Below are 20,172 nucleotides of genomic sequence, written 5' to 3'. Positions count from 1 at the left end.
AATCAGGGGTTCAATTGCCTTCTCATAAATATATCAGAGTACATCACGCATACAATCAAAGTAGTTCCGCTACAGACTACAAAACAAGGGAAATGGTTATGCTACCCTGCGTGCTGGCCCACGATCACGACCACGCCTCAATCTTCTGGATAGTTCACGTACAGGTGGTCGGACTCCTCGTCGTACTGCCACGCCAGCTGCGTGCCGTCGGGATCACCTCTCTCTGGGGTACCTGAACCTGATGGTGTTGTGAAGGAATCTATGAGCCACGGGGACTCAGCAATCTATGACCTCGGTGCCAGAACTAGTCAAGTTATTAGGTTGGATAGGGTAGAGTGTTTAAGGTTGCAGCATCCTAAGCTTGATATGGTGGCTATCTTACATAGAACATTTATGAAGCTGGTCTATACTAGCGGTCGAGAATACTTGATCACTAAGTGATCCTGAACACCTACCTACGTCAATCATAACCCCACCGTGTTCCCGATCAAAGAGAGATCTTCGAGGGGACAGTCACGGTTACGCACACAGTTGGCAATTTTATTAGCTTATGTTCAAGTTATCTATTACCGGAAGTTAACAAAATATTCCAAGTTGCCACATAACCGCGGGCACGGCTTTCCGAAAGATTAAACCCTGTAGGGGTGCTCCAACTAGTCCATCAGAAACGTACACAGGCCACAAAGTAATCCGCTATCACGCATCTCGTGATCTCGTCGGATTCCTTAGAGGAAAACCTCAACTCTGGGGAGAACCAAAGCTTCACTGGGATTCCTATACGCAAGATATATCGCTAAGGTAAGACAAGACTAGCAGGACCTCCCGGTGTGTCGATGACCCTGATAAGAGTCGCGTATCTCAGTCTCGGGACAACACCGTCTATGCAAAGTGGACAAGGACCAAACCTCAAGTTTCCTTGGGGTGGTCTTGCCGACTGCTAGGTGGGTGGACCAACACTCATGAGGAGTACTGGCCCGGGTTGTTGATTAAATTACTCGGTGTAGCTATTCCCTATGCATATTATTATTAAGTGATTAGCATATTAAAACCAATGTTTGGTCCTGCCAGACAAGCCTTAACACTACGCGATTTATCAAGGGGGTCCCCATAACAACCCCGAACGTGTTAGGAGCGATCAATATGGAATCAAATACCGGTAGCTGGTAACTATGGCGGCAATAACGGAACAAAGCACCCGGAAAAAGGCTAGGCCTTCTGTTATTTACCAAGTATATAGGTGCATTAATTAAATAACAGAATTTAAGATAATGATATCAAGCTCATGTTATCACATGAGACAAAGCATCTGCATCTAGCAACGCTAACATTAGTAGCTGAGCAAAGCCTACTTAGCCATTCAAGTTTGCTAGGAAGGGATATGTGTTTGGTTTCATGGCATATCAAGAGGCAATATTTCAGTGGTAGGCAGCGAGCATATGACAAGGAAACGTAATCTAGCACAACAAGCCTAGAGATGGAATCAAGGTAATATCATCTTGCCTGTGAGATCCTCAGCTTGGGATGGTTCTTGTTCGTCCTGCACGTACTCTCCTGAATCCCGGTGCTACCCAACATTTGAATAACATCCAATGAATAACAGCACCTCAAGATGCAACAAGCACATGATGCATGAGAAGAATATGAGCATGCATCACTATTTCTATCACTAGCACAAGCAAAAGAAGCAAATACATGTTCCTGGACAGAACTTCATCCTAAGATACTTTTACATGCATGAGAATAACATGATCAGATGTTTCTCGTGAAAACGATGCAAAACCATATAAAGAACATTACAATCGGAGCTACGGATCAACGGGAATCAACGAAACAAGATATGAAGCCCTACGTGTCAAAATCATCACCACACACTCAAATGCCACAATCTCTAGTATTCCCAGGTTTCCAATACATAAAACAAACCAACATGAATGGGGTGGAGCAAGGAAGAACACCACATCATCAACTAAGCACCCATAAACATCAAAATGCCAAAACTACACAATCTGCCATAAACTGCATCATAGCACTTTGTGAGCTACATGCAAAGCACCTACAGCCACCCAACTATAACAAATAATATATGTATCTGTAGCTAGCTAAGAATACTACAAGCACAAGAAAGAATCACACAAAAAGGAATTGAACACAGAAAGTTACAAGGCTGCAAACTTGCCCAAAAATATCAGTTTTCAGGGACATAGTGAAAATTCCAGATTCTCACTTTCTGTCTATGCTCTGAAGCATTTTGACAGCAGCAAAAACACTATCTACAGGACTCCAAATGAGATGAAATTTTACAGGGAGCAAGAAAAACATATCAGGTCCAACTTTCTAGTTGAAATCTAAGGCTAGATCACAACACATTGACCTGCACAACCTCATCAACAGGAGAAGAAAATATAAACAGATTCTCAGACTTAATGAAAATCTCAGACCAATGGATTCCTTGGGAGATTCTACCACAAAATCATATATAATATGTATGCACTTGCTTGGAACAAGTGATCACAAACTAGGAAGGAAAAACAACATAGATTCCTATATAGTGAATAGTGCAACATTTCATGTGCATTCACTATATCAACTCCTACATGGATGCTTGTTCATGTGCACAACACCAATGGTTACATGAGGGTTTTGACCCCATGTATGTGTGTCATAACACATCAACATCACAAGCACCTCTACCAAGCTATCCACACAAACAAAACACCATGCCCTCTCATATATGGTCATGTGAAGGTGCATAGTTTGCTTGCAAAGGTGGAATGCTTCTCACACACACATCTACTCCACATCACCCACAAGCACATCATGCTCTTGATCAAAACACATACCTATACATGATATCATAGCAATCATCACTAGAACAAGCTCACACACACAAATCTGCTACCACCACCACTTAGTAGGAAACACACCCAAAGGGATCACTTTTATGCCTATTGGCTAGGCACAAATGTGAGACAAAGCAAAAGGGAAGAAAAAAAATAAAAGGAAGTGAAAAAAATGCAATGGCAGGCCTGGGAATCGAACCCCAGGGTCTCTGCCACGACACTACACAGTATAACCACCACACCACTTGCACTGGCTCGACAGGATATAGGGATTAACCAAAGTAACTAGTACCTTGGTACTGTGCCAAGGAAAAACAAAGGAAAAAAGGATGCCGAGGGGAGGACTCGAACCCACACCCTCCTAACAGGCATTGGACACAGCTAGCACTTCGGCTACGATACGGTTCCTGCTAGTAAGGAGGGATCTAACAGGCTAACTTACCCCTAATGACAGACCCTGTGCTCTGCACGCCGGCGACAGAGAACACACCGGAGCAGGTCACTGCTGCTGCTTCCCTACAGGGGGAGCCAGCACTACAACGACGACGCAAACGATGGGGAGGAAGCCCCTGCTACCACTACACACCTACACACCACGCCTGACAGAGAATATACACGCACACAAGCATCGAGTTGCTGCTCTGCTCTGCTCTGCTCGACAGAGACCATGGCGACAGGGAGGTCGCCGGCACCCTGCTACTACTGCTGCGATGCAAGGGAGACGAGCTCCTGCACCTACTACTACCACACAACGTCAACCGCATGCCGCGCCGAGCTACTGCTACTGCACACGCAACGCACCTACTCTGCAGCTCGGGACAGGGAACCACGACGAGCTATACCACGGCGATCTGGCCGATCTAAGGAGAAGAAGGAAGGGGGAATGGTTCCTCACCTTGGGGAAGGAATGAGAGGATCCCACGGAGGAAGAGGCGACGGAGAGGAAGCAAGCCGGCGATGGAGAAGCTCCCTGATGCAGAACCGAACAGGATGAAGGGTTTCGGGTCCGCGGCGGAGACGACGTCCCTGCCGTCGGTGAGGAGGCACCTCGACCTCACCGAGGGCAAAAATGGAGCGCGGGGGAGTCCCCCATGCTCCTGGACATGGCCGCGGCACCGGAGGGCGACGAGAGGACGGCGATCGACGGCGGAGGCTTCCCTGGACTAACAATAGAGCTTACCAGAGGGGGAGGAAGAAGAAGAGAGAAGGGTGGCGGCGCACTCGAGGAGGAGAGGGAAACCTAGGAGGGAGGAGGGGGTTCCTGTGGCTTTATAGCGCCTCGGGGGAGGAACTCGGCCACTGGATTGACATGAAGGAGGATCGGGAGGAGGAGATGGAGTTGTACGCCATGACGTCGACCCGAGGAGGAAGAGGAACGCGGGATGGGCTACCGATTCGCTAACGAGAGGAGAAGATGGGCCTCTTTGGTGGGAGGAAGCCCACTAGAGCGTTACATAGCGAAAAAGGCATCTCCCTTCTATATTCCTATTTAACTAAACACAGAAAAGAAATAGGCCACAGGTTAAACGAAGGCAGTTAAAAACAAAAGGAAAATGACTCTGGGCCTGATAAATAGTAAGCTAATTAAATAAAATACTAAAAGGATTTTTGGGGCATATAAAATAAATACAAAACAGCCCTATTAGTTGCTGTTTTGTGTTTATTGTGCACCTTTAGGCAACAAGAGAAAACACCAAACCTAGCACCCAATTATTTCCACAATTTTTCCGAAACCCTCAACATTTTAAATTCAGGTTAGGGGCAAGTTGAAATTGTACTTGTGGAATAAAAAGAGAGAGAGGGTTTTGCACATAACTAGAGGGGGTTTGAAAATAATGCCAAGCACCACACTCCACTACTTCACACCACATCATCACATGTGCATCAACACATGAAATCACAAGTCTCCACACTAAGACATGGCAAGGTATAGATGCAAGCAAAACAAGGCATGGTAAGAATGGTATGGCATGGATGCATGCATGCAAAAGAAGAAATACAAGGTGACACATGAATTCATACATGCATAGATAGCTCTCATGACAATGTCAAGGTGGTCCCACATGGAAGGTTACAAAAAGGGGAAAGCTTTACACTTGGGGCACTACAACTACTCACGAGTCATTGAAGGGGCGATGATGTTGATGTACAAGCCCTCCAACTCCAAAGTCCCCTCCGGCAGGGCACCGGGAAGGGTCTCCAGATGAAATCTCGCGGAAACGGAAGCTTGCTGTGGCGGAAAAGTATTTTCGTGGATCCCTTGATTTTTTTCTGTATTTTAGGGAATATATAGGCGAAGGAGCTAGGTCAGGGGGGCGCCAGGGAGGCCACAAGCCTGCTGGCCGCCCCCCTGTTGGCGGATAGGGGGCTTGTGGGCCCCCTGTAGCCCTCCTGGCTTGGCCCTCAAGCCCCCTGATCTTCTTCCATTCGGGAAAAAATTATTTTGGGGATTTTATTCCGTTTGGACTCCGTTCCAAAATCAGATCTGGAAAGAGCCAAAAACACAGAAAAAATAGGAACTGGCACTTGGCACTGAATTAGTAAGTTAGTCCCAAAAAAGATATAAAAGGTACATAAAACATCCAAAGATAACAAGATAACAGCATGAAACCATCAAAAATAATAGATACGTTTGAGACGTATCAAGCATCCCCAAGCTTAACTCCTGCTCGTCCTCGGGTAGGGAAGTGATAAAGAATGAATTTTTGATGCTTTCATGCTACCTAGCATAGATGTCCTTTGTAACTCCTCTTATGTGACGTGAATGTTCAGATCCATTAGATTCAAAACAATAGTTTCCTATTGACGTGGAAACAATAATAATTCAAGCAAACTAGCAAGGTAATCATGAACTTTCAAAATAACAAGGCCAAAAGAAAGTTATCCCTACAAAAGCATATAGTCTGCCTATGCTCTATCATCATTGCACAACGAATTTAAATCATGCACAACCCCGGTATTGGCCAAGTAATTCTTTCTCACCTTTACTTTCTCAAACCTTTTCAACTCTCACGCAATACATGAGCGTGAGCCATGGTTTTAGCACTATAAGTGGTGTGGAGTGTGGTGGAGGTTGCAAGACAAAATAAGGAGAAGATGATCACATTAACTAGGCATATCAATGAGTTGTGGAGATGCTCATCAATAGATATCAATGTGAATGAGTAGGGATTGCCATACAAATGATGCACTAGAGCTAAGAGTATGTGAAAGCTCTTAAAGAAAACTAGTGTGTGTGCATCCAACTTGCTTGCTCACGAAGACCTAAGGCAATTTTGAGGAAGCCTATCATTGGAATATACAAGCCAAGTTATAGAATGAAAATTTCCCACTAGCTATATGGTGGTGACAAAACGAGAGCCTCTCAATCATGAAGATCATGGTGCTTAATATGCACAACTATGGGAAGGTGGTAGCATTGTCCCTTCTCTCTTTTTCTCTCTTTTTTTTACTTTTTTTGTGTGGGCTCTTTGGCCACTTTTTTTTATTTTATTTTTATTTTGGTGGGCATCTTTGGCCTCTTTTATTTCCTTAGATGGGACAATGCTCCATCAATGATGATCATCACACTTTCAACTCAAAACTTCGAGCAACAATGACTCTATATGGAATGCCTTCGGTAGTGTACCGTGACAATGATCTAGCATGGCATAGACATTAATGGAAACATCATGCTAGCTATCTTACGAGCATGCAATGGCAATGTAGAAGTGGTGGCACATGTCATGGTGGTAGTTGCATCTCAATATATCTCAGAATGACTTTGAAAAAGCCATAGTAGGTAGGTATGGTGGTTGTTTTGAGGGAGGCTAATGGTGGGTTTTGTGCATCGGCGAAAGTTGCACGACACGAAGAAGATAGTGATGGTGGAAGGTGAAAGTGCATCTAAACCATGGACTCAACATTAGTCATTAAGAACTCATATACTTGTTGCAAAAGTTTATTAGTAATCGAAACAAAACATTCAACGCATACTCCTAGGGGAAGGGTTGGTAGGTACGACCGACACTCAAAGGATGACAATCAAAAGACTAATCATGCTCATACTTCATCACATAGCGGTTCACCATACGTGCATGCTACGGGAATCACTAACTTCAACACAAGTATTTCTAGATCCACAACACCTTACTAGCATGACTTCAATATTACCACAACCACAACTCAAAACTAATTGAGATGAATCAAACTTCTCTAACTATTCAATGCACATGAAGGTGGACGTTTTCGTATCCCTTTGGATAACTACCCCTTTTGAGACTACTTTCAAAGCATAGATCAACTACCAAAGGATATAGAGCAAAATCAACTAACTCGAAAGATATAAGTGAAGCACATGTGAGCTGAATTGTCTACCAAAGGATATAAGTGAAGCTCAACAAAATCACGGTGAGTGCATGTCTCTCTCTCTAGGTGTGCAAAAAGGATGATTGTGACACAACAAAAATAAAAGACTCCTATGATACAAGACGCTCCAAGCAAATACACATAACATGTGGTGAATAAAAATATAGCCCCAAGTAACGTTACCGTTGGATTGAAGATGAGAGAGGGGATGCCTTCCCGGGGCATCCCCAAGCTTAGGCTTTTACAGCATCCTTGAATCTCTTGGGGTGCCTTGGGTATTGTAGTATGAGAAAGCAAACAACCACTTCCTTAGGTACTGTAGCAAACTTAAATTCTACTTGTGCTGATGTTGGGTTACTGTATTTTCAATCTTCCATGGCTAATACCTCCGATACTATCCATAGTTTCATCAAAATAAGCAACCAACACAACAAAAACAGAATCTGTTAACAGCAGACCAGTCTGTAGAAATCTGTATGTTTAGTATACCTCTGTTACTTCTGGTCCTTCAAAAATTCTGAAACATTACGACAGTCTGAAGAATTTGCATAGCAATCAGCAGCAAAAAGAATCAACTCAAAATCTCTTATATAAGAAAAACAAAAATTCTTTTCGTGAGCATAAAGTTTCTGTCTTTTCCAGCATGACCAAACGATCATCCCCAAGACTAATCATAACGGTTTTGCTTGGCACAAACGCAAAAAGAAACACAAAAAACACAATCATAACAGAATTATGAAAGTGTGGAAAACACAAAACAGAAAGAAAAATGATAGATTCGTTGGGTTGCCTCCCAACAAGCGTTTTTGTTTAACGCCCTTAGCGAAGAAAAAGGTGATGGAATCACGTATAGTCATCTTTGGTGCTCAAACCATAAGTAGACCTCATCATAGATTCATAAGGCAATCTTATTTTCTTTCTAGGAAATTGCTCCATGCCCTTCTTTAAAGGAAATTTAAATCTAATATTCCCTTCCTTAATATCGATGATAGCACCAATAGTCCTTAGGAAAGGTCTACCAAGAATAATGGGACATGAAGGAGTGCAATCAATGTCAAGTATAATGAAATCCACGGGTACATAGTTCTTATTTGCAACAATAAGAACATCATCGATCCTTCCCATGGGTTTCATGACAGTAGAATCCGCAAGATGCAAATTAAGAGAACACTCTTCAATCTCATGAAAACCAAGAATATCACATAAAGACTTTGGAATCGCGGAAACACTAGCACCCAAATCACACAAAGCATTGCACTCATAGTTTTTCATCTTGATTTTGATAGTAGGTTCCCACTCATCATGAAGCTTTCTAGGTATAGAGACTTCTAATTCGAGCTTCTCTTCAAGAGATTTCATCATAGCATCTACGATATGCGCGGTAAAGGCTTTGCTTTGGCTATAAGCATGTGGAGAGTTTGCAATGGATTGCATCAAAGAAATGCATTCAAACAAGGAGAAATTATCATAATTGAATTCCTTGAAATCCAAAGTGGGAGTTTCATTACTACCCAAAATTTTGATTTCTTCTACTCCATTCTCCACACCTTTATCATCAAGATGGGTGGACTCCGAATCATTGGGGCGTTTTTCAACCAAAGTGGATTCATATCCAGCCCCTTCATCAATAGGTTTGACACGCGAAAACAAAGATTCAAGAGGAGTCACACCAAGAACTTTAAGATCTTCGTGATTTGCATCACTAGAACGCACCCTTTTAAACCATTCATGCCTAGCGCGAATTTGGGCGGTTCTTTCTTTGCTCTCATTCATGGAGACACGCATAGCTTTCAAAGTTTCATCCAAGTTGACCTTGGGAGGAGCACATCTAACTTTCAAAGCATCAATATCACAAGACATCCTATCAACGCTCTTAGCCAAATCGTCTATTTTCAGTAGTTTTTCCTCCATGGACGCATTGAAAATCTTTTGAGAGTTGAGGAACTCTTTGATATTACTCTCTAAATCAGAGGGTAATTTTTTGTGATTTTCTTAAGTGTTGTTGTAGGAATTGCCATAATTGTTAGAGGAGTTACTAGAAAAGGCCTAGGAACATAGTTTCCTCTAAAAGCATTGTTGTTGCCAAAATTGTTCCTACCAACAAAATTCACATCCAAACTAGTGTTGCTACTCTCAATCAAGGAAGATAGTGGCATGTCATTAGGATCTACAGTAGCGTTTCTACTAGCAACCAAATTCATCAACTCGTCCATCTTAGCACTAAGCGAGTTAATTTCTTCTATAGCGTGTACCTTTTTGCTAGCAGGCGACCTTTCAGTGTGCCACTAAGAGTAGTTGGTCATGATATTGTGTAGGAGTTTTGTAGCGTCTCCTAACGTGATTTCCATGAACGTTCCACCTGAGGCGGAGTCCAAGATATTGCGAGAAGCGAAATTCGAGCGATCGTAAAAGATTTGTATAATCATCCACAAACTCAAGCCATGAGCGGGACAATTTCTAATCATAAGCTTCATCCTCTCCCAAGATTGTGCAACGTGTTCATGATCAAGTTGCTTGAAATTCATGATATCGTTACGTAAGGAGATGATCTTAGCCGGCCGAAAAATACTTGGATATGTAAGCATCTTTGCACTTATCCAAAGAATCGATACTATTTTTAGGCAAAGAAGAAAACCAAGTTTTTGCGCGATCTCGCAACGAGAAAGGAAAAAGTTTCAACTTAATCACGTCATTATCCACATCTCTTTTATTTTGCATATCACAAATCTCAATGACGGTATTGAGATGGGATGCGGCATCTTCACTAGGAAGGCTAGAGAATTGCTCTTTCATAACAAGATTTAGCAAAGCTGCGTTGATTTCATACGATTCCGTACTAGTGGCGGGAGCAATCGAAGTACTAATAAAATCATTATTATTGGTACTCGAGAAGTCGCAAAGTTTGGTGTTTTCATCCATGATGACTTCAACAAACCAACAAGCACACAAGCAAGCAAGAAAACCGGCAAAGGAAAACGGCAAAAAGGCAAAAGGCAAAAGAAAATGGCAAAGGAGAAAGGCAAATGAAAACGACAAATGTGAAGTGTGGAGAGGAAAACGAGAGGCAACTAGAAAAAAAAGTAAATCCAAGAGATGAGTTTGTGAGACCTACTTGGATAGATCTCTCCTTCCCCGGCAATGGCGCGAGAAATACTTCTGCTATTGCAACAAAAGACCTTCCAACGACGCCAGAAACGTGCTACGACACCAGGAATCCTTCTGCTACGGCTAGGCCTTAAGGGACTTCCTAGGCAAATATGCAAAGGATTTCCCCCGTGGCCTTGGAGCCTTGCGTTAGTGTTCCCTCGAAGCGGAGAGGGTGATGTAGCGCAGCGGTGGTAAGTATTTCCCTCAGTTTGAGAACCAGGGTATCGATCCAGTGAAGGAGTATCACAAGTGCCTGCACAAACACAAAAAGCTTGCTCCCAACGCTATGAAGGGGTTGTCAACCCCTTATAGATTGTTCGCCAAGTGAGATTTGAAAGCAACAAAGTAACAAAGGAAAGTAAAAGAAAAAGTGGAAACGATAGGTGTGAATAGACCCGGGGGCCGTAGTGTTTACTAGTGGCTTCTCTCATGAAAGCAAGTAGACGATGGGTGAACAAATTACTATCAAGCAATTGATAGAATGGCGCAAAGTCGTGACGTCATCTATGGAAATGATTATACCTATAGGCATCACGTCCAAAACAAGTAGACCGATACTTTCTGCATCTACTACTATTACTCCACACGTCGACCGCTATCCACCATGCATCTAGTGTATTAAGTCAAAAGAAAAGAGTAACGCCTTAAGCAAGATGACATGATGTAGATGGACAATCTCATATCTACGACAAAGCCCACCTTGTTACCCTTGATTGACACTACACGATGTGTGCCTTGCTGCCCCTACTGTCACTGTGAAAGGTCACCACACAGTAAGAACCCAAAACCAAGCACTTCTCCCATTGCAAGAATCATAGATCTAGTTGGCCAAACAAAACCCAAGACTCGGAGAGACTTACAAGGATATCAAATCATGCATATAGGAAATCAGCAAAAAACTCAAATATATATCATAGATAATCTGATCACAAATCCACAATTCATCGGATCTCGACAAATACACTGCCAAAGAGGATTACATCGGATAGATCTCCACGAAGATCATGGAGAACTTTGTATTAAAGATCCAAGAGAGAGAAGAAGCCATCTAGCTACTAACTATGGACCCGTAGGTCTGAAGTGAACTACTCACGAGTCATTGGAGGGGCGATGATGTTGATGTAGAAGCCCTCCAACTCCAAAGTCCCCTCCGACAGGGCATCGGGAAGGGTCTCCAGACGAGATCTCGCGGAAACGGAAGCTTACGGCGGTGGAAAAGTATTTCCGTGGATCCCTTGATTTTTTTTCTCTGTATTTTAGGGAATATATAGGCGAAGGAGCTAGGTCAGGGGGGCGCCAGGGAGGCCACAAGCCTGCTGGCCGCCCCCCCCCCCCCCGATGGCGGATAGGGGGCTTGTGGGCCCCCTGTAACCCTCCTGGCTTGGCCCTCAAGCCCCCTGATCTTCTTCCGTTCTGGAAAAAAATATTTCAGGGATTTTATTCCGTTTGGACTGCGTTCCAAAATCATATCTAAAAAGAGCCAAAAACACAGAAAAAACAGGAACTGGCACTTGGCACTAAATTAATAAGTTCGTCCCAAAAAAGATATAAAAGGTACATAAAACATCCAAAGATGACAAGATAACAGCATGAAACCATCAAAAATTATAGATACGTTTGAGACGTATCAGCTACTAATGATCAAATGACTGATCCTGAACACTTACTTACGTCAAACATAACCCCACCGTGTCCTTGATAGGAGAAATAGCTCATGAAAGAGACAGACACGGTTATGCACTCAGCTAGCTATTTGCCATATAACCGCGGACACGGCTTTCCGAAATATTTAACCCTGTAGGGATGCTCCAACTATTCCATCACAAACTACCACACGCTGCGCCAGAATGACCTCGATCTGAGAAAACTCGTGATCTCCTCGGGTTCCTATTGGAAAACCTCAACCTCGAGATAGCCCAAAGTATCCTCGGAATCCCATGCACGAGACGCTCGAGAAAGGTAAAACAAGTCCAGCAAGGCCGCCTGGCATGTCGACGATCCTGATAGGAGCCGTGTATCTCGTTCTTAGGACACGACGGATAAGCACAATGTACAGTGGCGTGATAGATATCTCCCGAGTTGACCCGGGTTGGCCCCGCAAACAACTCTATTTTGGACCAGCACCAGCAGCACTAGCATCCCTGTATTATGTTGAATTACTCCTTGGGTTCATGAGGCCCTATGTTTTTCAGTATTATTATGTTTGGCAAATATAGTACCAATATTGGGCCTTGCCAGATGAGTTTTATCGCAAAACAAAAATCTAGGGGGTCCCCATAACCACCCAAGCATGTTAGGAGCGCTCATTTATGGAACATAACACCGGTAGCCGAATTAAGGCAGCAAAGGTGGAACAAAGCACCAGGCTAGAAGGACAAGTCTTCCACCTTTTACCAAGTATATATGTGCATTAAATTAATTGGCAATAATAAGGTGATATAACGAGGAACCCATATTTCACATCGAAGCAACTACACCTGCAACTAGCAATGCTATAAGAAGGCTGAGCAAGCGGTAACCTATCCAAACAATGGTTTGCTAGGTTGTGGAAAGGTTAGAGGTTTTTCATGGCAATGTTGGGAGGCTGACATTTAACAAGTGGTAGGGAGTGAGACACAGCGAAAGAAACGATACAACTAGCATGGCAATGATAGTAATGGTATCCTAGGAAATGATCATCTTGCCTGTAATCTCGCTTGGAAGCAGAACGATTCTGTGAAGCAGTTGAACCGACATAGTCGAACGGATCCTCATGCTCCAAAGTGGTTCGAAACTCTATCGAGAAGAAGGAAACCGGAAACAAGAATCAACACACGATAACACCACAGCACGTGCACGATATGATGCACAACACATATGATGCATGATCGGTTTAATTATGCAAGGCAAGGCATGAAAATTCACAACAATCAGACACTACACATTAAGTGAAGCTCAATATGAAACGAGAGGCATATTGATGAAAATCCACATATGAATTATTTAGTTTACTCCCATTTAGGTACATGGAAATATTAAATGTTGTTTAAACGTGGCAAGAGGTGAAGCACAAATAAACTACCTATCTAGACATTTTAAATGAGGCCGGAAATCACATATATCATCTCCGAAATGACCGCATACGTTAACTTTGAAATCTGTATAGATATGTCCTAAACATATTTTATGTTTGTTAAACAACAAAATAAAGTGGTTCACATGAAACAACACATCTTTCTAGTCGGTTTACATATATAGCTCATCTTCGTCGGAGCTACGGTTAACTAGCTACGAATTAAACCGTTTTTAACATGTTGCCATGCAAACCAATGCAAACAGCACGGTTCACAGTTTTAAATATGCATGAGTGTTGGAAAATATTAATCTACACAAAATTCTACACGCTTCACATATCTAACTTATTTCGATCCGACGCACGGTTCAAAATTTAGAGGCGTTTTAAAATCGATGTTTTTTCTGAAATCCTGAAATTCCATAGTTTATTGAAAAATTGCAGAACACGAAAAAACGCTAATGGGCCGAATCTGCTACTGCGGTCCTAATAGAGCTAGAGCGCAGTATAATTATATTGCGCCCACGACGACATATAGTGGGTTGGGCGCTGGCTCACCTTTGCGGGCCTTGGCCTAGGTCGACGAGGTGTGTGGCCCAGCTGCGGAGGCGCTGGAGTGGTCTGGCCTAGGGAGGCGCTGGACCTGGTGGAAGGAGGCCATGCAGGGACCCGGGGTTGGGCCTGCTCTCGTGGCCCAATCGTGCATTGGTGCGGCCCACCCGAGTGTTGCTCGCTCACATGCCCGCTCGTCCTACTCGCCCGACTCCGCACATGGAGACGGCGGCGGCATAGGCAGTTCTGGCAAGGGCTGGCGAGGCCGAGGCACAGAGGGGGCGGAAAGGGCGAATGGCTTCGGATCTCACGGATCCCACGACGGTTGGGCTTGGCGAAGTAGAAGGCGGCGGCTTCGAGCTCCCGTGGCGGATCCATGCAGCACAACACGGAGGGAGAGAGGAGATTAGGGAGAGAGAGAAGCCGGAGGAGAAGGGCAGCAAGGTCCGGCCTGGCCGGCAATGGGGTGATCCGGCAGCACTGGGGCTTCGGCAGTCGGCAGGAGGGGAGCGCGGGAGGAGCTGCAGCTACTCCTCGGGCTAGCAGCGGGAGCCTTCGGGGGCTTGGGGCTGCGAGCGTGGCGACGGCTCAGGGCGATCCGGGCTCTTGCGGGCTGGATCTGGGCCTCACGGGCCGGCGGTGCTGGAGGAGAGAGGAGGTGGAAGAGGGGCAGCGGCGGCTGCTAGGTTGGCACGGAAATCGAGGCAGGGGCTGGGTTGGTTGTCTATTTAAAGACAGGGGGTAGGGTAGGCTTGTGGGCTATGTAGAGTGGTGGTGGGATAAGAAAAGAGGGAGGCTTGCGGTCCGGCAACGAGATGTTAAAACACCTAAAAAACGTTCGACGATAAACCGATGACGGTGCCGCTACGGACGACCGTTCGGGTATCAAACGGACTCCGACTGCGGCAAAATTTGGCAGGCGGCCTACCTACACTATGTTAAGACCGCACGCCGAGTTTCAACCCAATCCGACAAAAGTTTTATCCACACTTTTAAAAACAAGATTTTATCGATGTCGCGGGCACGTGCGTGTGTGGTTGGTCTCGAAACGGTCAACGACGAAAACGGAGAGAACCGGCAACTACTAACGGATGCAAGTTTTGAAAACTGACGGCAACGAAGTGTCGATGCAATGTGATGATGCGATGATGAATGCGACAAACAACCTAATGATATGGTGGCAACGGAATAAAAGAGGAATCTTGTGGAGCATCGGTCTCGGACTGTTACATAGGGTTGCACTGGGTGTGTCGGGGCCGTTTTAGGGGCATCGGGGAGGTTGGAGATGGTCGGCACGTGGCCATGGCCATGGGATGGCCGCCATGATCCCCTGCCTCCCAGTGTAGCGAGAGGTTGAAGGAGAGTGTGGCTGGGCTGGACCAAAAGTGCATTGACCACTAGAGGCACAGTTACACAAGTCGTTTTCTTTTACATTTTTTGTTCGTTATTTTCTATTCTGTTTTCTATTTTCTTTTTGCTAGAAAATTAATTCAGTTAGTTGCAAAATTTAGCACACAAATACAAGCCAAAACTTAGGAGTTCTCCAAAAAGTTTGAGGTAAGTTGGGCTTAAATAAACATTTGCTTATTATGAAAAGGCTATGTTATTTGCTGTTGGACCACTTTATCAATTCCTAGGAATTAGTTGGTCCGTTGAATAGTGTTGGCTTCAACATGACAATGATCAGGATAATTTATGGAATACTATGAACATTTTATTTAAATGTTTGAAGAAATAATTTATTTGACTTTATTTTAAAATTGAAATTGGCTTTGATTTTAATCAAGTGGAAATTTGGCTTAGTTAACCTTGAGGATATGGCACCATTAGTGTGAGGTCACTGTAGCATGACACTGGGGTGTTACAATGGGGTGCTCCGCCCGGAGGTGTGCCTCGTCTTGCAACAATAGCTTGGTTGTCAATCCCTCCGATCTAATCTGGGTGGGCTCGTGGAGCTCGGTCCAAAGCTGCGGCCGGCCGTGTGCCTCATCGGTTGACGCGTCCTGGGGCTCTGGTCTGTAGGCTTCAGACCATGGATGTTGACAGACATGCGTCGGCGGGCTGAATCGGGGCGGCGTGGGGGCCTGCTGCTGTGAAAATAATGGTTGTCCTCGTGCTCCCTTCGCATCATGTCTACGTTATACATGATCGGTCCTCCTCGATTTGTTCATCGACGTGTTCCGAAACTTTTGCTAGAGATCTTGACCAAGATACCATGACGGCATGGTGCGAAGCTCTACTGTTTGTTGACACCATGGGGCATGTCGTCTTCTCGATTTCTATGGTTCTATGGAGAAGCTCATGGTAGGTGAGATCACAGAATCAGTTAGACGGACGGAGCCTTGAGGCGATGGAGTTAGGCAGGTGTTTGGTAACTCTCAGGAGAAGTAGTGTCAAGTGGGGGCGACAACAATTAATGAATCCATTTTTGGTGGTGCTCCTGGGTACGGAGCCGTGACTTTCACGACGGAAGTTCAAGTTCTGCCCTTCATAAGTTGTGTGTGACAATTGCCTTGATGAAGGAATTATTTTGAGAGCTTGGACTTCTTCAGGGCAAATACTAAGACCTTGGATCGAACAACCATGGTGTATGTGCAGTGGTTTTCTTCTGAAGCGGTTGCTTTGGCATAGCTTTTATGTTTTTTAGGGGTTGTATTTAGTGATTGTTTGTGTGTGGTTGTTGAGAGAAGACGATCGTTATGGTGGGATCTTTGTTTTTTTTTTTTGGTTGTGTGCATCCTGAATGTCGTTGTGACATCTTGTAAGTGCCGAGGTCAGTTGTAATTGATATCCATACGATATTAATATATTATTCTTTTCAAAAAAAATTATTTTAAGATAAATTATCCTGGAGTAAAAAGAATCAGAGGGAATATGGACTGCACTTGCGGACTTGCTTAATTCATAGGTCAAAAGAAAAAAAGAACTTTCTTTTCCAAAACTATACACTCTCCTCCATAAAAAATGCTAAATGTACTAAAGATTACAGGCAATTACAAACTGACTAGAATCCTTTGATGCTAATTAACCACTCCCTCCTTGATTTTCATGAGGATGAACCCTTCCTCCCCCTTAATCTCTAATCAAAACTAACCAACTTGTAAATCCTCCGTAAGCCTTTGTATCTCTAGCATTACTGCTCCTCCAATTACATCTTACACTCTGTCTCCCCGTATCGCGTTCGCGTACCAGTACGAGGTCTTCAACGCCTATGGTTCTCACAAAGCCGCGGAGCCGTGCATGCGTCAGAATTTCAGCGCGTGCGACCTCTCGATGACGAGTGAGAGGAACAGGAAAGCCGCGACGGCGACGACCAGCGCGGCGGCCAGCGCAGCGAGCATGCCCTGCAGCGTGGCGCTGGGGCTCAGGAAGAAGACCGCTGCCGTCGCCGCCGCTTGCCACATCTTCCCCAGCGCGAATGCCGCCTCCTGCACGCACGCATTACATGTTTTACTTTTCAGCTTCGTCGGAGAAGAAAATGGATCATTGACACGAGCTGCACATATGTGTACCTTGTCGTTCTCGAAGAGAAGCCCGATCAACGCACTTAACTGCGTGTTCAGAATCCCATCTCCGACGCCCCATACGGCGCCGACGACCAGCGGAGCCGCTGACCCGAGCAAGCCGTCCATGGGACTGTAACCAGATTCCAAGAACATGCATAGTATACTTTATATGATCACGGGCAGCAATGACAGTTGACAACTTATATGCATCTGAAAGAAACAATCAAAAATCTCTGATGTAAGAAAATTAACCTGTAGAAAAGGAGCAGCCAGAGCAGCACCCCGGCTTGGAGAACAGCCCCGGTTGACACAATGAATGTGGATGAACGGAGGCCGGAGGTCAGACGGCCGGCGACCAGCGAGCTCTGTAATTAAGTGGGAAGAAAGATTTCGAGGTTAGCTCAAGACCTAAAAAAAGCATGGTATGTTGTCAATGGAGATATATGATATATCAGATTGGTGCTGGTTTGGCGCTTACGACGACACCTGCCGCGCCGTAGACCGCCATTGCCCCGCCGACTCCGGCGACGCCGAGAACGGGCGTCACGACACTCTTTGTGAACACAGCCCTAGTTACAGAATCCAAACCAAACATTCTTCATAACATATTGTTCTCGATCTGATCATTCCCACCCATAAAAGTAGAAAACATAACGAGATGCTAGCATGTTCAACTGATCTGCTCACCATACAAATGCCTTTTGCAGGCCGTAGTAGGCGAGGAGAGGAGCGAGGAGGAGCATCCTTGGGTCAGCGAGCGGCGTGACGGCTGGCCTCGACGTGTCATGGAGAAAGGAACGTTCGTGGGGTTCATGGCAGTCTGATTCTGCTCTGCTCTCATCTCTTCTAGAGAGCAGGCACATCAGCACGATGCCAACTACCATGCAGCCGAGGAATACAGTGAACAAGAGGTTTTTGTTGGCAGCTCCTCCATCCTAAAGTTGTTTCAGAAGTTCGATGACGCTAGCAGAAAATCACACAAGGATATATGTAGCGCATGAAGAATTCCGTTTAAGGTGCTAATTATATACCTTGTCATTTCCCAGCACGACGAGTGATATCAAATTTCCAGTCACCTGCAAATATATTAAAATTTACTACATAAGTACTCTCTCCGTAAACTAATATAAAAATATTTAAAACATAACTTTACTAATTTAAATGTTTTTATATTACTTTACACAAGGAGTACACAATACTGCAATTCAACCAAAATTTCTCCGCCAACCTAGGGCTCTAGGTAATGAACTTAGAATATGCACATACGTACCTGCGTGCTTGCAAACATTCCCCAGAATTCCCCGTTGAATCGACCCAAAACTTGGCCCGAGTGAAGCTTGTTCTCCGTCGCATGGCTAATGGCAGCGGACGTGAGATACGTGCCCTGAAAGGGAAATACGTAAAGATGTCTATTGAGCAAACTTTCTTAGGGTCCATTCTCATCCGAAAAATGTATTTTCTTCACACGGAAAAGTCAAATCCTGAACGATCATGCTATGACAGGTGTTCTTGCCATATTTGATGAGAATGCATGATCAATTTGATTCTTCCATGTACAAAAGGTATACATGAACGTGATCAAAAGTTCCAAGCGGTTTCCCACTTCCGAAATGTATATGAAGTAAAACGTGGACCATAGTGTAAGTAATGAGCAGTAGTGCAGTACTATGCTGCCTGTGGTCAACTAAGTACCTGGCCGACCCACATGAGGGAAGAAGTAAAACCCAGGTAGACTGAAGCCGGCACCATAGTGTACCACGTTGGGAGGAGGTTGGCGAGGATGAAGAGCGCGTAGCCGCTGGTTCCGACGACGAGCGCGCCCCTCGACCCCAGCCGCCGCACCACGGCCGCCGCCGTCGCCGTGAAGACGGTGAAGGAGGCGTACAGGATCCCCATGGAGACGGCGCCCAGGTTGCCCTCCTGCAGGAAAGTACGACGACGTGGATTGCCGGAACACGTCATGGACTCAGAGATACATTTGCAGCTTTGGTACTACCGGAACACGTCAGGCACGTACGGTGTTGAGTGTGCTCTGCAGGTTCTGCGTGGGGAGGTAGGCGGAGAAGACGAAGAGGAAGGCCGCCGACAGGAGGTGAACGTCGCCGGCGTGGCTCCGTCTCAGGCCGCTCGGAGTTGGATAGGCCGCCGCTAGGAGGGGCACGGCAGCCGCCTGCTCCTCCTCGTCGCGGCGGGAGCCCATTGTCACCCGGCAGCTAAGCTAAGCTTGCCGTGTAATCACGCCGAAATACGCTAGAGACAGCAAATAGTTTTACTTCTAGTTTTGATGTATGTACTTAGTTTATTAGCAGAGGCAACTAGGAAGTTTGTACAATTCTGCTGGCTAGCTAGGTACTCTGCTTATAAGGAGAGGAAGAAAACTACTCTCTTTCCACTTGTATTTTGCTAGTACTACGAGCTAAGGTGGCATGCATGCATCAGGTGGGGTCTCACAGGTCAAAAGCACATGCTCCATCGAGCTCCAGATCACCAGATGAGGTCGACGATCCAGGCACCAGCTTGGTGGAAGATCGAGATTATAGGATGGGATCGCCAAATCACCAGGTAAAACCTTTTATATTGCTTTCTTTGTCGAAGGAAAACTTCTATATTGCTGCTTATTAGGTTGCCAACTTGGCATAGTCCTCTCTAGCTAGCTGAACCACGTTGTACTGTGTGTATGAATCCGCGGTTGGTTCATGCATATCCGGCCGTGTGACCAGTGGCCGCT

At 45.1% G+C, this 20,172-nt stretch overlaps 1 protein-coding gene across 1 annotated transcript; it reads right to left on the bottom strand.

The window, feature by feature from the left end:
- Positions 1-16,808: 16,808 nt before the first annotated feature.
- Positions 16,809-19,901, bottom strand: LOC123396109 (UNC93-like protein 3). Its single transcript, XM_045091154.1, has 9 exons — positions 19,462-19,901; positions 19,137-19,364; positions 18,715-18,828; positions 18,476-18,520; positions 18,132-18,379; positions 17,923-18,013; positions 17,697-17,809; positions 17,451-17,574; positions 16,809-17,366 (listed from the first exon to the last, which is right to left on the bottom strand). The coding sequence occupies exons 1-9, from the start codon at positions 19,642-19,644 to the stop codon at positions 17,184-17,186; spliced, it is 1,329 nt and encodes a 442-aa protein (XP_044947089.1). The 5' UTR covers positions 19,645-19,901; the 3' UTR covers positions 16,809-17,183.
- Between the last annotated feature and the right edge of the window lie 271 nt (positions 19,902-20,172).

The sequence above is a fragment of the Hordeum vulgare genome, chromosome 5H (genome assembly GCF_904849725.1).
Source record: "Hordeum vulgare subsp. vulgare chromosome 5H, MorexV3_pseudomolecules_assembly, whole genome shotgun sequence".
In the NCBI taxonomy this organism is placed as follows: Eukaryota; Viridiplantae; Streptophyta; class Magnoliopsida; order Poales; family Poaceae; genus Hordeum; species Hordeum vulgare.
This window is presented reverse-complemented; position numbering and strand designations above follow the sequence as displayed.

Bases quoted from the DNA above. Each gene is read 5' to 3' on its own strand.
- LOC123396109 (XM_045091154.1), bottom strand. From the start codon at position 19,644: ATGGGCTCCCGCCGCGACGAGGAGGAGCAGGCGGCTGCCGTGCCCCTC. The intron at 17,810-17,922 runs GTAAGCGCCAAA...ACTTAATTACAG, and splicing joins ACGGCGCGGCAGGTGTCGTC to AGCTCGCTGGTCGCCGGCCG. The intron at 17,575-17,696 runs GTTAATTTTCTT...ATCTGGTTACAG, and splicing joins TGGCTGCTCCTTTTCTACAG to TCCCATGGACGGCTTGCTCG.